General features: G+C 48.5%; 1 protein-coding gene across 1 annotated transcript in view; it reads left to right on the top strand.

The window, feature by feature from the left end:
- The window catches only part of LOC147733564 (aminopeptidase N-like), a 262708-nt gene that overhangs the window by 72244 nt on the left and 173495 nt on the right, over nt 1-16969 (top strand). Inside the window, exon 10 of the mRNA XM_086958150.1 lies at nt 15638-15813. Coding sequence (XP_086814276.1) covers nt 15638-15813 — 176 coding nt within the window. The remainder of the gene's footprint in view (nt 1-15637; nt 15814-16969) is intronic.

Genomic DNA, 16969 nt, shown 5'->3' with positions numbered 1-16969 from the left:
CAATCTTAGCCTTGAGGGACTGCACCTTGCCACTGCCCATCATATGGCACAGATACACCACAGAACCAAGCTGTATCTGGAACTTACTGGCCGTGATGCTCAGGCATGCCTGTCGCAGGTCCCAAAGCATCTCCTGAAGGTGGCACAGGTATGTTCCTCAAGCTGGAGCTGTAGACAACAATGTCATCCAGGTAGGCGGCCCAGAATGCCTCCTTCCTGGCTAGGACCCTGTTGACCAACCTCAGAAAGGTGGCAGAGGTGTTCTTCAAAATCAAAACTGAAAGTGGCTCTCTGGGGTTGAGAGCACATACCTTTCCTTTGCCCCCTCAGTAAGAGTGATCTGCCAGTATCAGGATGTTAAATCAATAGTACTGAGGAACTTGGCAGCACCCAGCCTGTTGATGAGCTCATCAGCTAGGCGGATGGGATGTGCATCACTTTTTGTAACGGAATTGAGACCCTGGTAGTCCACACAGAACCTAAGTTCTAAGGTAGCAATGGTGGGGTAGGCTTAGGTACCAGCACCATAGGGCTGGACCAGGGGCTGCTGGATGGTTCAATCACCCCTAAAACCAGCATCCTCGAGACTTCCTCCTTGATACTGGCCCTAACATTATCTTAAAGCCTGTAAATGGTGTTCTTCCTAGGTATACGGTCTTCATTGTCAATGTCATGGACTCACAGATTTGTGAGTCCAGGGGTGAGGGAGAAAAAAGCAGCAAACTGTCCCAGCAACTGGTAGCAGTCACTTTGCTGTTCAGGGGTCACACCTTCCTCTGACCCATCATGTCCCTCAGCAGTTAGGAGGTCAGGGAGAGGCAAGCTCTCCTCTGCTACTCCCTCATCTGTCACCAGGAGCATGCTCATTTTCGACCTGCCAGATCTCCAGAGATATCACCTGCTGCCTGGGTCTCAGCTTGTCTCCTCAAGCTCTCCACGGTGGGGCACTCTTTCTGTGCTTTGCATAATTCGATCCTGGCGAGCCCACCTTCAACCTGCCAACCAGCAAGCTCAGGCAGCTCACCCATGTTGACAATGTCCTCCCCGGTCGGCTTGGAGCATCCTCCTCAGGTGCACCGTCAACCTCGACCAATGGAATTTTAGGCAAAGGTTTCACAATCCCCTTACCCTTTTCCTTCTCTGTAGCTGTCAGGGCCATTGTTCTAGGCACCAGACACCCTTGACTACCATCTTGGATAGCCATGAACTCTGTGGTCATACAGAATCACTCAGACAATCCTAACATCTCTAAGTGTGACCTGACCCCTACCTCCCTCCAGATAGTGTGCTCCAGATCATTGCCCAATACACAATCTACAGGCATGGCGGGCTCACACCTACTTTTAGAGACCCTGAGGTCCCCCCACACAAAGGGAACCAGAGCCACTTGTAGATGGCTCTCACGATTGATGGCGGCTATGACTTGGTGGAATGTTTTAGGGAGGACCAGCTCTGAGGACACCAGCTGACTTCACAGAGTAGTCATGCTGGCTCATGTATTTCTCAGAGCCTCCTCCCACTGCCTATTGATGATGACCCATTCCTTGTACTCTGAAGTATTGGGAGGAATATGGGCTTTTGGCACCATCTCCTTATCCCCCAGGGAAACTAGGGCCACCTTTGTCTGCTCCCCAAAACTAACTCAGACCATCTCCTCCACAAGCACTACACTCATTAACCAAGAAGTCTGCCGACTGCTGGGGGGGCAGTGCCCTCTTAGGACATTTGGGTTTCCCTTGGAGTGCCAGTACTTGTAGCACTCAGTGCATTGGGGTACAGCCTCGGTGTTTGCTTATCAAAGAGACCCTTCTTCTTGGGCTCAGACTGGCACTGGTTAACACCACTCCCTTGGGAATAATTTTGGGGACCTTTAGGGAAATCCTTATTTTTAAGCCCCTGCTCCTCCTTTCTTCTTGGTGGGACCCCTGACCATCCCTATTTGAGTCCCCCCAGATACATTTTTAGACACTCTGGGGTCAGTCAGCTTGCTGTCAACTAGAAGCTCGAGTAGCTCTGGAAAACAAATACTGAGCATATGCTTTCTTATAATCAGATTATACAGCCCATTGAAATCATGACCTTTATTGCCCCAAAGCCAACCGTTCAGTAATCCACAACATCTACCCATGTTGGTTAGGTGGCTTCTGACTGTCCCAGAACCTTTGGCAATACTTTTCAGGGGCAGTTCACATTTAGCAATCAGAATGGCTTTCATGAGAGTGTACCTGGTTTGATTCCCAACCGCTAAAGTGACAACCTACACAGTGAGAAGTGTGTCCCTCCCCACAGTAGGCATGTGTTTCCACAAACCACCCCACACAAATGATTATCTAGGATGTTCTGCACCCTCAGGACTACCTCATATGCAGAAAACCATTTGTTAATGTCCTCTCCAACCACCTAAGAGGGCACCAAATTCTTGGGAACGTGGACTCTTTTGTCTCTTTCAAAAACTATGGGTATGCTGTCACCATCACTGCTGAACACTGCTTGCTAGGCTTTAATGTCCACCTCCTTCAGACTCAGTTCATGACTTTCTCTTCCTTTAAGACCAATTTCCTGAATTCTACCTCCATCTTTAACTTAGCCCTTTGCAGCTTCAAAACTTATCTTATCGCTTCTCTCCTCTCCTCTGGAGAGTTGTTGCAGGAAGAGACACTTCTCCCTGTCCTGGCAGGGGGCTCCATTTCAGAGATCAAATCATCCCCTTCCACTGCAGGTGTTTCCTCAGAATGGCCCTCTTCACCCCCCTCCTTCTCAGCAGCCTCTCCTGTGGCTTTAACGAGTTTGAGGTGTGCTTCTGCCCAATGCCCCAGTGACTTTTGCAATTCCATCTCGCTGGTAGTTCTCTTGGCAGGAAGCCCCCCTCCTTGAAGAACTCTTTCAGCTGGGTCACTATGTAGACATCCCTGTTGGCCAGCTCAAACGTCATCCTTGCAGTTATAGTTTCAGATGCAACAGTCATGGAGATAATTTAGAAAACTAAAAAGGCCAATCAGGGAGAATTTAAACTTGAATTGGTCTTAGGTATGGGATGGCAGTGTGCACCAAATCAATGTATGGCACTTCACAAACACAAGTCCTAATTCCACTGTTGTCTCCAACGTTAGAACATGGGGGTACTGGTTGACTTGGGTGTAAGCCCTGGTGAAACTGCAACTACAATCCTAGTTAGGGTAAGGGACAGGTGCACACTAACTTAATCTGTGGCCACCCTCTGGTAGCTTGGCACAGAGCATTCAGTCCTAACTAATAGGCAATGTGTAAAGAATAGGCAATGTGCAAAGAATTTGTGCAACACTTCAAACTATAAATCAATCAATCATAACATTTGTAAAGCGCACTACGTACCCGTGAGGGTCTCAAGGCGCTGGGGGTGGGGAATGCTGCTACTGCCAGTTCTTGAGGAGTCTTCTGAAGGTCAGCAGGTCTTGGTTCTGCTGTAGGTGGGTGTGTAGGGTGTTACAGGTCTTGGCGGCGAGATGGGAGAAAGCTCTGCCGCCGCAGCTCGCTCTTCGGATGTGGGGGACAGTGGTGAGGGCGAGGTGGCGGTGGGGGTGTAGAAGCTGAGTCGTCTGTTGAGGTACTCTGGTCCGGTGTTGTGGAGTGCCTTGTGTGAGTGGGTGAGGAGCTTGAAGGTTATCCTCTTGTTGACGGGGAGTCAGTGCTGGTCTCTCAGGTGGGTTGTGATGTGGCTGCGGTAAATCAGTAAAAACACCTCACAAAAAGGATCCCAGACCAATTTATAAACACAGAACTTAGATTGAATATGAAACAAGACGAAAACGAAAAAACCCAATCAGCAGAACTGGAGACATTGAATTTTGAAGTTTATTGTGGAAAACTAGCACCAAAAAGCACAAAGTGCTATTGAGGGTACATGGTCCTGCTGGATTGGGACAAAGTCACAAGTTCAGGCCGATTACAATGGAATGCGAGCCAGCTGCAGGGACTCAGTTAGGCCCACTGTGCAGAGTACTTTAAATCCTGGTTGCAGAGCGCTGCGTGGATCCACATTGACAATGAGTCATACAGCCAAAGCGATGCATCGGTTCTGAGATGCGGTGAGGCAGTAGAGTGAGATCCTGTTGCGTCGACACCGACGAGCCAGTCACCGGGGCATGCAATGCGAAGTCCGGTGTGGTAGCTGTGATGCATAGATGAGGCGATGTGTCGATTCCAGTGAATGTTGAAGCTGCGATGTGGAGTCTTGGTGTTGAGGCTGTAGTTGGTGAGAGATGTGAGGAGCTGCGTCGGAAAAAGCATCTGGAAAAAAAATCTGGAAAAAGCGTCAAGTAATGGTGGTACTAAGGGTGATGTGTCAGTCTCAAGTTGTGGGTTACAGCATCGGTATGATTCTTTTGTTATGGGTTCAATCCATACAGTAGCGGTGATGCATCAGTTCCGGTTGCAAATACATCGATCATCCGAGTAGATGTGTCAGTTCCGCTTACAAGAACCTTAGGCCATCTTCAGAGGGTTCAGGACTATGGTGGTAGACTGACAGATGGCAGAGTCCAGGTGAATGGGTTGGAAACCTGTTATGTTCCTGAGGCTTCAGATCAAGAGGCCAGTCAACCTGCCTTTGGAGTCACTCTGGGATGAAGAGATGCAGCTCCAGTACTTCTCTCCCAGGCAAGAGGGAAGCAGGCAGCAGATCAGCACAGTAAAGCATGAGTCCACTTGAGTATCAGTCTAGCATAGTTGCAGTCCATTTGCAGCACAGCAGCCCTTCTCCTTGAGAGGGTAGCCATAGGTCCAGAAGTGCACTGAAATGGTGGTGTCTGAGGTCCTTCTTTTATACACAGTTATGCCTTTGAAGAGGGGAAGAAATTTCAAGTGTCAGGCCTTTGGGGTGCACAGATGCTCTGCACTGATAGTCTTGGCTCCATACTAACTACAGGGGGTATGCAGCCCTTTGTGTGGGGACAGGACAATGCCTTTTCAGATATAAGTGAGGCTAGGTCCAGCAACTCCCTCCCATCCTGTCAGTGATGGCCCATTCAGTCACACTCAAGCTCCCATTGTATGCTGCTGTCTATGAGGAGGACACAAAACCCAACTGCCAGCTACACGGAGTCATGTGACCAGAGACAGGCTTCAGGCACCAAATGACAAAGGCAAGAAAATGCCAACTTTTTAAAAGGGGCATTTTCAGGATTGTAATTTATAATCCAACTTTACTATAAATTAGGATTTTAAATTAGGATTCCAAAGATTCCAAACTTAACCCCTTCACTGCTGGCCCGTTTCCGCCCCTGTGCGGTAAACAAATGAACAGGGGCGGGCCATGACGAACCCCAACCGTCATCAGCACACGAGCACCGTAGTGCATGACGGCTGGGGTTCGTCATCAGCATGCAAGGGGTTAAACCAGTTATATCTTCCCATTTGGAAATGGTAATCCCAATGTTATCCATTGGGATACATAGACCTTGCAGTAGTGAAAATGAATTTAAGAGTTTTTTACTACCAGGACATGTAAAAATTAAAAGTAGAAGTCCTGCTTTTTAAATACATTGCACCTTGCTCGTGGGCAGCCCAGGGCCTTCTGCCTTGGTTACTCATATGTCTTACAAACGAAAGTTTTGGCCTGGAAAAAGATTTATTTTGCCAGGTAGAAATGGCAGTTTAAAACTACCCACATAGGCTCTGCAGTGGCAGGCCTGAGCAATGTTTAAAGGGCTACCTAAGTTGGTGGCACAGCCAGTGCTGCAGGTCTACTTTAATTGTCTAGGATTTCATATACAGGCCCTGGGCACATTTAGTGAACTTTACTAGGGACTTATCAGCAAATTAAAGATGCAATTCGGGTAGGAGACAATCTTATCATGTTTAGAGGAGAGAGGACATGCACTTTAGCACTGATTCTCAGCTGTAAAGTTCTCACAATACTACTATCATCAAAAAAGAAATCAGAAAAAGTGGAGGAGGAAGGCAAAAAGTCAGGTGAAAGACCACCCTAATGCTGACAGGTGTAACATATAGCTACAAACAATAGGCAAGCATTAGCAAAGCCAATAATTCTGGCATTGGCCACAAGCCTTTTGGCTATGTCTAAGTGTTTTGTCATGGTTTTTGCTAAAACATTATTTTTGGGAAAGCTGCTGGGCACTCATCAATCTAAAATCTAAAACAATGGCCAAAGCAAAACATTGTTGTGGTCTGCCATAGTTATCCATGGCTCTTTAGTGAACTACTTTTTTTTTTATAGAAGTGCTCCATGTGAAGGGGCAGAATTATGTCACTCAAGGCGAAATTAGTCTGTACATAAGTGGGCTTATCTAGTGCCCCGTGCTGTTTGTTGTAGTGGGCAGTAGAAAATATGAACATCACAATAACAGACCAATGATGAAGAGGGCTTTCTAAAGCCCTTTTAAGTAAATATATTTTACATATAATTTTAGTACAATCAAAAAGTCTTGTCTAGTGACAGGCGCAAAAAGGTACATTCTTTACACTGACCCACAGGATCACCAATTTTTATGCTTTATGCTTCCTTGATAAATCTAATTACAGCTGTTCAGAATTTTCCTGAAAAACTGGGTCATTAATTAAGGTCCCAACTTAAATGATGGTGGAGGGGAACTCATTCACAATGGAGTTCCATCCCTGCAAACATTTTGGTCTGTTCACCCTATTTTGATTCGGGCAGGCCATTCTTACTAAAAGGGCCATTTCTAAAAAACTAAAGGCCAAATCCAACTTCACCAGTAAGGAAGATTACTAATCCAAATATATCAAACATGAAAAAGCTACTCCATTCTGATCAGGAATTACCACTTAAAAAGGTATAAAGGAATTCCCAGTGCTAATGTATGAGAGGAGTAGGCCTCACAGTGGTGAAAAAATAAAATAGGCTGTTAGTCGCTACCAGGACATGCAAAACATAAAAGTACATGACCTACGTTTTAGTACACAGATAGCACCCTGCCCTTTGGGCTACCCAGGTTCTACCTTAGGGATGACATATGTAATAAACGTCGAGTTTAAGGTTTGGCAAGTAGCTTTAAATGCCACGTTGAAATGGCAGTAAACTCCACACACAGGCACTGAAGTGGCAGGCCTGACAGGTTTGAAAGGCTACTTCTGTGGGTGGCACAGTCAGTGCTGCAGCCCTCTAGTAGCCTTTAACATCCAGAACCTGGGTTTATGGTATAGCACTTCACAGGGGACTTACAAGTAAATTATATATGCCAATCAGGTATAAACCAATTACACACCTGTTTAGGGAAGAAGCACATGCACTTTAGCACTGATTAGCAGTGGCAAAGTGCTTCGAGTCCTAAGGCCAAAAAAAGATAGAGAAAAAGGTTTGAGGGAAGACCACTCTAAGGAGGCCAGGTCTAACAGGCACATATTGCAGTTTATGAATGCCTGTCACAACTAGTAAAACCCTGGCAGGAAGGGGCACTGAAAAGGGCTCAATGCCCCCCTCGTCATGGGAGTATGGTCCCATGGCGTGGGAGCATTGTTTATTTGCTTACAAATAGAAAATCCTGCTTAGGAATTTTCTTTTTGAAAATAGAAATACATTGTAACTTTGCCATAAAGGCTTGGTCTTGCTTGGCAGAGCAGTCCGGCAAAGTGACAGTGCACTGGCAGAAACCACCTTGATGGCTGTTCCTGTCAATGCTTGGAATATCCAGCGAGCCAACGGTCTTTTAAAAATTTGTTGGTCAGCAACTCCGTCAAGTAGCAGAGTAATTTACTCCGTCAGCCTGTAGGAGGGGTGGGCCACTGGCTCAAATATAAATTGGCCCCTAAATCTTAATCTACGTTTCCTTTCCGGCATGCTGGATGTGCGTTTTATGGTATGCAACTTTGACTATGGTAAAGGTGTGGGTATTTTTAATACTACAAATACTTCTCTCAGCAGTTTCCTTGACATAGAAAGTAATCGTTATTTAAACATTCTGATTAGAGCTTCAGTCAGGGACTATTACCATTGAGAAACATTGTCACAGAATGGCCGACCCCCGGTCATGCCCTGTTTGGTCTACTGGAAACATTGGGTCTAAATGAACTTTAAGGGTCAATGGACTGTCAAAGACAATCGGTAATAGAAAATATTAGTCTAGGTCCAAGAATCAACAGTTGGTGATGACGTTCTGACGGACCTGGATCAGAATAACTCACAAAATGTACGTAATTAAGCCGAGTTTTGAAAAACATTATCCACACATTTCCAAAATGGAAATCGTGAATTTAATACTGTATTTTTGTGTGAAATTAAATCTGTGTAAAGAGTAACCGACTAGGTCTGGTCATTGGCATTGTTCCAGTGCTCCCGCGAGAGCATTTGAATTGTCTTTCATTACATGACAAGGGGTAAAACATCATTTTGAGAATTTCGAGTAATAAGCGCAATGCCAAATGCCAAAATCATGCCTGTAGTATTGTGGTATGTAGTCTAGTGGTTGCGGGGTGGAGTCAGAGGGAGGAGCAGGAACAGGAGGAGCCGGGGAATAGGAACCAGGGGACAGTTAGAGTAGGGACGGGGCACGGAGAGGATGTATGAATAAAGAGTTGAACTCAGATCCCGGTGTCCGTGTATCATTGTAGTGAGGACACTACAACTGGCGACGAGGATGGGATGTGGCTGGCTGCCATCCCGAGACCCTAGAAGAAGTATTGTCCGGTCCCTGAGGGTCGTGCTGGCCGAGTCGCCGTCGCGACCTGTGAGCCCGCCGAAATCGCTGTTGGAAGACCAGCGATCAGCCCGTGTGCTCCGCGAGTGGCGACTCGCGTGGAGCTTCTCCCCCCCCCCCCCCCCCCCCCCCCCCCCCCCCCCCCCCCCCTCCTCCTGGCGCAGCTGAGCAGAAGGCTGCTGAAGAGCCAGTGCGGGGAGTTCGTTTTCAAATCTGGCGCCGTTTCGCGCCGAGAATCGACCCGTGAGGTGAGAGGCTGAAGTGGGCAGAAGTAACACTGAGAAGAGATCGGGAGCCCACCGCGACCCTACTGTGGTGCCTGGAGTCGCACAGTGACCGCGGGAGCGCCGGGAAGACGAGCGCTGCATTGCCCAAAGGAATCGTGCTGCCTGCCGAAAAGACCTCACCTCCGATGCGTGAGACATCGCATCCGTCGTTGGAAGAGAGAATTGAGCCGAAAATTCAGCTTACCGTGATGGTGGAGAAGTGACAAGTCCTAAAGAGAAGTCCTGCACCAGAGGGAAGCTCAGGGTGAGTCCATGTGGAGTCTGCATGTGGAGTCAGACTGAATGCAAGCACATCTCGTGTGATTTGGGCGGCCATCTTGGAGTCAGGCAGCTGGGAAGGACATCCCCTGTGAAATTTGGCGGCGGCCCTCTTTAAGTCAGGCGAGCAGTGTCTGGGAATAAGCATTGGTAAAGGACAAACAAACAAACATTGGCAAAGACCAAACAATCATTGGCAAAGGCAAGAGACATACAAACAAGCATTGGCAATTGCATGCAAACAAACATTGGCGGAAGTGAATCAACAAGCATTGGTACATGCAAATAAACAAACATTGATACATGCAAATCAACAAGCATTGGTGCATGCAAAGACAAGTATTGGCTAAGAGTAAACAAGCACTGGTACATGCAAATAAACAAGCAGTGATACATGCAATTAGACAAACATTGATACATGCAAATCAACAAGCAATGGTACGTGCAAAGAAACAAGCACTGATCCATGCAAAGAGACACAAGCATTGATACACGCAGATCAACAAGCATTGGATAAATCGCGGGAAAGAAAGAAAACAAGTATTGCTGAAAACCAAACAAGCACTGGGGAACATAACAGAATCAAGCAGTAGCAAAGACCAAGCGAGCACTGGCGAAGGCCAAACAAGCATTGCTAACGTCCCAGCACATGAACAGACCGCAGGTTTCGACTAAATAAGGATCAATTACGAAGACGAGAAGACAAATGAACAGCCTGTGCCCTGCGAACATGATCCATCAAAATCCTCCTCCTATGGCGGGGGCAGAAATCGCACAACAGTTCAATCCCTGCTTTGAAGCACCACCCCCAGGGATGCAGACGGATACCTGGAGTCTGTGTCTCAAACGGAACCAATGGCTGGCCACATTGAGTGATTTCCTGGATGCCAATGGAGAACAAAGAGAGAGGAAGTGCCTAATGCTGCTCCTCCATTTGGTGGGTCCAGAGGGCCGATGCCCAATCGAAACATTTTCCGAAGAAGACACAGACATCTATAAAAGACTCCAAGAGAAGCTATGTGCCCGTCTCTCCGCACAAACGGAAGTGGATCGAGAGCGCATCGCTTTCACCACAGCTCGGCAGGAACCAGGTGAACCACTGCCAACCTTCATCACTCGGTTAAAAAACCTGGTACAAGGCTGCCACTTCAACACCTTTACGAATGAGGACGCAGTTCGACTCCGGATAATTGAAGGCTGCGCAAACCCCGACACGAAGCTCAAGATCTTGCGAGGAAAGTGGTCACTGGAAGAAATCATCAGGAAGGCTGAAATTGGACTGCACGTCAAGATAAGAGACAAATCAAAGGCCCCGAATCTGAAGGCAAATTACCAAGACGCCCGGACAGATAAACCTCAAAAAACAAATAGAACTGAAAGGAGAGAGAGGGAAGACAGACCAGCAAAAAGACAACGGGAAAGATACAGTGACAAAGAAAATAACACGGATTACTCAGAGTCAGATTCCTCAGCATCCGACTACTCAAGGTCAACCAAGGACTGCTCGGAGTCAGATTACCCAGAGTCAACCATCCAAAAGACAATTCTGTTAGAAACGGGACCCTGGCCGGCCAAGACTCGCGTCGAGGTCAGTCAGGGATCACCATTTCTAAAGTCAGGGCAAGGGAGTTACACGCCAAGATAACCCCTCACTCGCCCTCTAGGTAACGTGGCGCGAGCAGTCAAGGCTAAACTTGGAGGCGATGTAAGTTAAGTATTTGCGCACGCACCCCAGCAACAACACCCAAGGCCCACCACAAAGAAACACTCCACACAAGGTTATGTAAAAATAGCCTTTGTATTATAATAAATATACATCAGATAAAACACACATCTTGTTACACTGTGCCAACAGGCACGGGCGGAATTTACAAGGGATATTTGTACAGGACAGGGCCTCTTGGACCACTGTCAAGCGTATCAGCACTTTTAGAAATAATACTTTCAGAAGGTAAAATCAGTGTAGCACACAATATAAACATAGAGCACACAACCAGTAATCACTGGTAACAGGACCTCACTAGCACCACCTGTACTAGGGAGAAAACAACCACCTACACATCACAATACCTGTAGGGGTGTAAAAGCAAAACACATGATGCAATGCATGACATTCATTCAGAGGTGTAAAGGCACATGACGCATAAACAATACATTCAGAGGTGCATAGAAAGTACAATTGCGCCAAACTCACGTAAGTCACCACCTGTGACTGTCCCTAGGCCCTCTGGCCTTGTTGGGGCTAGGACGCCCTGTGTCCAAAGTGTCAGGGTCCTAAACGTGGCAGCTGCCCACGAAGTGCTGGGCACCTGAATCACTGTTGGGCCACTGCTGGAGCCTCGCAGACTCTGGCCAGAACAATGTGGGCAACCAGGGAGAGCCTCTCAGGGCTCTAAAACAACAATGGGGCCAATGTGGGAGCCTCGCTGGGCTCTCCAGAAATAAATTGCCCCCCTGAGCCTCTCTTAGGCTCTAGACACAACTGTGGCGCTTCTCTTTGGGAGTCCCCCCTCTGGGGACTCGAAGTGAAAGTGGGGCGCTCAGAGCCTCTCAGGGCTTGTAAAATAATTGCCCCAATGAGCCTCTCGGGCTCAACTACCACATTATGCCCCCGGAGCCTCGGGGCTCGCAGACAGAAAATGCCCCTGAGCCTCGCAGGCTCCAACAACCAAATGCCGCCTTTACGAGCCTCTCTGGGCTCTAAACACAAAGCGTGAGGTCGCGCTACCGAGGGGGGGGGGGCAGGGGTATGGACACCGACAATGTGTCCCGGCGCCCTTCCCGTGTCTGGTGCACTCACCGGCTTCCGGTGCAGGTTCCGGGGCTCCTCTCCAGCTCGGGGAGCCTCGGGCGGCCCCCGCAGGCAGCGCCTTCTTCCACTCCGCCAATCAGAGCACAGGTCACCCGGCGAGCCTCCCGCAGCCACAACCAATGGCAGCGCGACTCCCGGGTGACGTCAGCAGCTGCTCCGTGGCTTCTCCTCGGCTCGGAGAAAGGCGGGGCTGCTTCCTCCGGGCTGCGGCGGTGCTTTTCACCCGGGGTAAAGGCGGTGTGGGCAGCCGCTCGAATGTTCCAAACCAGCGAGGTGGGCACTCGCTTTACAAGGTCGATAAGGCGCTCCCAAGCGCCAGGGGGCAATCACAGCGCTCCCAAGCGCTACAATTCAAAATAAAGCGCTCTCAGCGCTGGGGTGAAGGCACAGCGCTCCCAAGCGCTACAAGCCAAATAAAGCGCTCTTAAGCGCTAGGGGCCAACAAGCCCAGCAAAAGTCCTTTCAAGGGGCAGGGGGGCAAGGCTGGGCCAAGAGCCAGCACACCGGGTCTCCAGGCAGGGAGACTCCCCAAGTGGCGGTCCTCTGGCCCCAGCAGCAGCAACAGCCCCTTCTAGCAGGATCCAAAGGTAGAACATTTTCCAAGGGGACACAGCCCCTTTTTATACAGTAAATCCTTTGTTACAATGTGCAGGGTGGGGGGAAAACCAGTCGCAGCTGGTTCTGGAGCACTCTTGATGGCCCAACCACCCATTTCATTCACTGGGGAGGCTAGGGTCGTTAGACACACCACAGGGGGGCGGAGCCAGCATTGTGTGGGGAAAACCCAGCCCATCCAGGACCCAGGTACACTCCTCCCACACATCACTCATGCTAATCTCCCACTCACCACCGGGCAGACCCATCCAGACTTCCTGGAGCCTGGCATGCCAGCCAACTCCAGCCAATCACGCTCCAGCACCCTCACTGCACACATATCTCAATGTCCAGAAGTAGCACTTCCCAACTAGACACATACATGCCGCAGACACCATCTTGCAGCATTCACTCTCACGAGTTTAAGCATACTAAACTCGAGCCTGCACTCCCCACGCATCAGGAACTACCAGGGACACACACATTCCCTATGCATTCCTATGGGAGGGCAGGCCAGCCATACTACACGCACGCACTTTCACTCTGGGGCTCAGGGGAAAGTGCGCAGAGACCCAAAAATCACTGACACAGGGTCACAAATAAGGCAAAAAGTCTAGGGGTGAACCTGCCCTGCGGGCCAAGTCCAACAAATTCCAAAAAGTTATTCACCCCCCAGGAGTTCCTCAAGGAGTCATTCAAAGGATGAAGAAAGAGCATCAAGTGGGACAGATCGCACTCCTGGACAAGAAGGCATCCTACACAGCAAGTGGGAGAGAAAGACTAACCATAGAAGAAGGGGTCGCACTGGTCAACACCGGAAGTCGGCGCAGGGACATCAGTCGACAAGCAGTGAAGACGAGTCCAAGGAAACATCTGGCCTGAGAACACATAAACCCAAAATCAGAGGTGTTGGAGCATCAAGCAATTGGAAAGGAGAACCAGATCACACAAGACGGACTGGTCCCTCACAACAACAACAACCAGCAAGAAAAGATCCATGCATTCATGGGCCCCAAAGCATCCATGGGCCCGCGACAACGAAGAAACAGAGCGCAGATGGGTAACATCAGACGAGAAGGACGAAGAGGCAAAAGCTTGGGATCAAGCACAAGGAACAAGCACGGAATCTTCAAACAATCTCCCAAATGAGACAACATTGAAGATATTCCAACAAAGACGCATGGAGAAGCTTTTCAAGACAATTCCGAGGTGGAAAGCAGCTCGTCACGGACTACCCGGTTCCGAAGACCACCTAGTAGGACATTCCCAAATGAACACTCACAGAGGGAACTGACGGAGCACCCCTCTGATTCAGAAAGCACGTCGGTCCGATCTTTTGAGTCGGCAGAGTCATGGTCCCGACAACGACCACGTGCAACATTCTTAAAGAAACATTCTCAGAGGGAAGTGAGGGAGAACTCCTCTGATTCAGACAGCATTTCGGTCCGATCCTTTGAGTCGACAGAGTCGTGGTCCCGACAACGGCCATGGCGCCAAGCACCTGAACACATCAGCGAACCAAGGGACACTCTTCCCGTCGAGAGCGACGTGTCCCACACCAATGTCAATGCACACTCGATCACTCCACCAGACAACCTGTCGCATCGAGCACAGGTGCATCGCGACACTAATACCACACCGTCACCCCGGGTAGGGGCAGCAAGGTTGACTCGAAGGCCCTGGTCCTGGTCCTTTAAAATGGAATCCGACATCGTGGCCAATAGCACCTAAATAAAAACGGACCAACCAGTCAATCCGCAAAGGAAGCCAGACATGTCAGGAGAACTAAGTCATCATCGGATGAGAACAAGACACGCTAACATTCAGCCGGCCCCAGGGTCTGCCTGTTCCAGGCGCGAGCAGGCGTGGGAGAGACAACCCGAGACAGCAAATCAATCTCCAAGTCATACCAAGATGACCTCCACCGTTCATACCTCACCGGCTGGCATCCCAGACTGGAAGACAGTGTTGTTCTTGACCTGACGAAGCAAAAGGCAGTAAAAATAAATGCAGTGAATGAATTACTGAACCAAGCCAAGACAGTCTCATCAGATAGCACCATACTGTCTGGCATACATGACCCTGAACTGGAGGACAGTGTTGCCCTCAACCGGACAAGACAAACGGAAGCAAAAGTAGATGCGGGTGCTCGGAAGAGGACCAGAACACTATCCACTCATGAAAGAGATCGAGCACCTGAACCAACAGTAGTTACACCACTGGAAGGAGACATGCTGACTGCGGAATGTGAGAGCAGACAGTTCACACGCAACGTGATCAAGAATGCCCCGATTAAGAAACCAGAAAGATTGACCAAAGTCAAGCCCACCGCGGATTCGACACTACTGAGGCTTGAAGAACAGGCTGTCCGCCAACCTGTGTGGCGGATTGAAGAACTGCGAACACTGAGGACATTAAGCTAATTTTGTTAAGAAAGGGGGAGATGTAGTATTGTGGGATGTAGTCTAGTGGTTGCGGGGTGGAGTCAGAGGGAGGAGCAGGAACAGGAGGAGCCGGGGAATAGGAACCAGGGGACAGTTAGAGTAGGGACGGGGCACGGAGAGGATGTATGAATAAAGAGTTGAACTCAGATCCCGGTGTCCGTGTATCATTGTAGTGAGGACACTACAATGCCGGCCTCACAAACATTTCACCCCTGACTAAGTTAAATACAAGTAAGCCATTTGTAGTATCATGTTAAAATACATGCAATAGCTGCTCACTGATTGTGGCGTAGGATTCCCATGGAACGTCCGATAACTGCAGAAGTTACAGGTGTGACATCCTGTGGGATGCTTTTGCTTTTTTAAGCTAAAAGAAACACCTAATAAACCAATATAATTACGTCACTATCTGATGAAAAGTATAGCTGGCCACTTTCATTTTCACTCATTAATACATTTGCACGCGTACACCACTAGATGTTAATATTTTGTACAGTTTCAATACAAGGAAAATAAATGCAATTGCCTAATCAGGATATGATAATTCAAGTTGCCTCGTGGATAAACTAATGCAGCGTCTTTTCTGCGCAGGCTGTGGATAACCAGACTTCAGTACAGCTACCCCGCAGCGTCAAGAGCATCATGGACACGTGGGTGCTCCAGATGGGGTTCCCCGTTATCACTATCAACACTTCGACAGGGGTAATTACCCAGCAACACTTTCTCCTGGATCCTGAATCTGACGTCACTCGTCCATCAGAATTTAAGTAAGTGTTGGTATGAACATAAAAAATAGATGCTTGAATCAGACCTGAGTTTTATTCAGGAAGTGCTCTAAAATGGAAGTACACAGATGAAGTGAGAGACCAGGTTGATCTTTGTAAATAAGCTATGTGTAAGGGTGTGAGGCCTGCAGTTAAATGTAGCAACCTGTGGATTCCCGTGCCTTTTCGCGTAAAACAGTTTTGCACTTGCCACCCATCTTAAAAGGTCCGTGATAACATAACATGACATAACATAGCATAGCATAGCATAACCACATCACACAACGTAACATAACGTAACATAAACAAGTAGGCTAAATCAACTCAATTGTTGGCTGGGGCCTCCTTTTAAGGAGGCAGGTTCAGATGTTTTCTAGGACAGGAAATGACGCGTTTGGTAACAGCATCTGGCTATTGTTAGATCTGGGGGTCTCTAGTTGGCAGAAGTAGGCACCAATGTCCAAATAGAGACCCATGCTTCTAGTCAGGGTAAGGGTGTTGCACTCTTTAGATAACCCCTGCTCACCCCCTTGGTAGCTTGGCACGAGCAGACAGGCTCATCAAAGGCAATGTGTAAAGTATTTGTACCAACACTCACAGTAACACAGTGAAAACACCAGAAATGGACTCCACACCCGTTTAGAAAAATAAAGTATCTTTATCTAAACTATACAAGACCAAAATGACAAAAATCCAATATACACAGTTCAACAATATGATTTTAAAAGAGTTCTGGGGTTTGCATCAAAATAATCCACAGTTGTGTCACTTTTAGCCCAAAGTACCTGTAGATGCGACAAAAGTTCCAAGTGGAAGCTGCAGCGTTGAAAAACCAGAGATGCATAACTCCTGAGACCCTGGGTAGGTGATGTGAAAGCTCCACTGCATGCAGCAGGCGTGTTGTGACAAATCCGGTCTGTATGGGGGGGATGCGATACCTTGTTTGGATTCCGGTGCGCAAGTTCGGTAGGAAGCGTCTCGCACAGGCACGATGCGACGATCTTCGGGATGGTGACGATCTCCAGTGCGGCGACGATACGTGGCACAGCGTTGATCTTCTCCTCTCGCAGCCCCTCTATAAGTTGGCTCTGCGACGAGGTTCGCAGCTATGGGATGCGATCCGCAAGCAAGCAATGCAACGGTTTCTCAAGGCGACGAC

This window comes from Lissotriton vulgaris, chromosome 2_1 (assembly GCF_964263255.1).
Source record: "Lissotriton vulgaris chromosome 2_1, aLisVul1.2, whole genome shotgun sequence".
Classification (NCBI taxonomy): domain Eukaryota; kingdom Metazoa; phylum Chordata; class Amphibia; order Caudata; family Salamandridae; genus Lissotriton; species Lissotriton vulgaris.
This window is presented reverse-complemented; position numbering and strand designations above follow the sequence as displayed.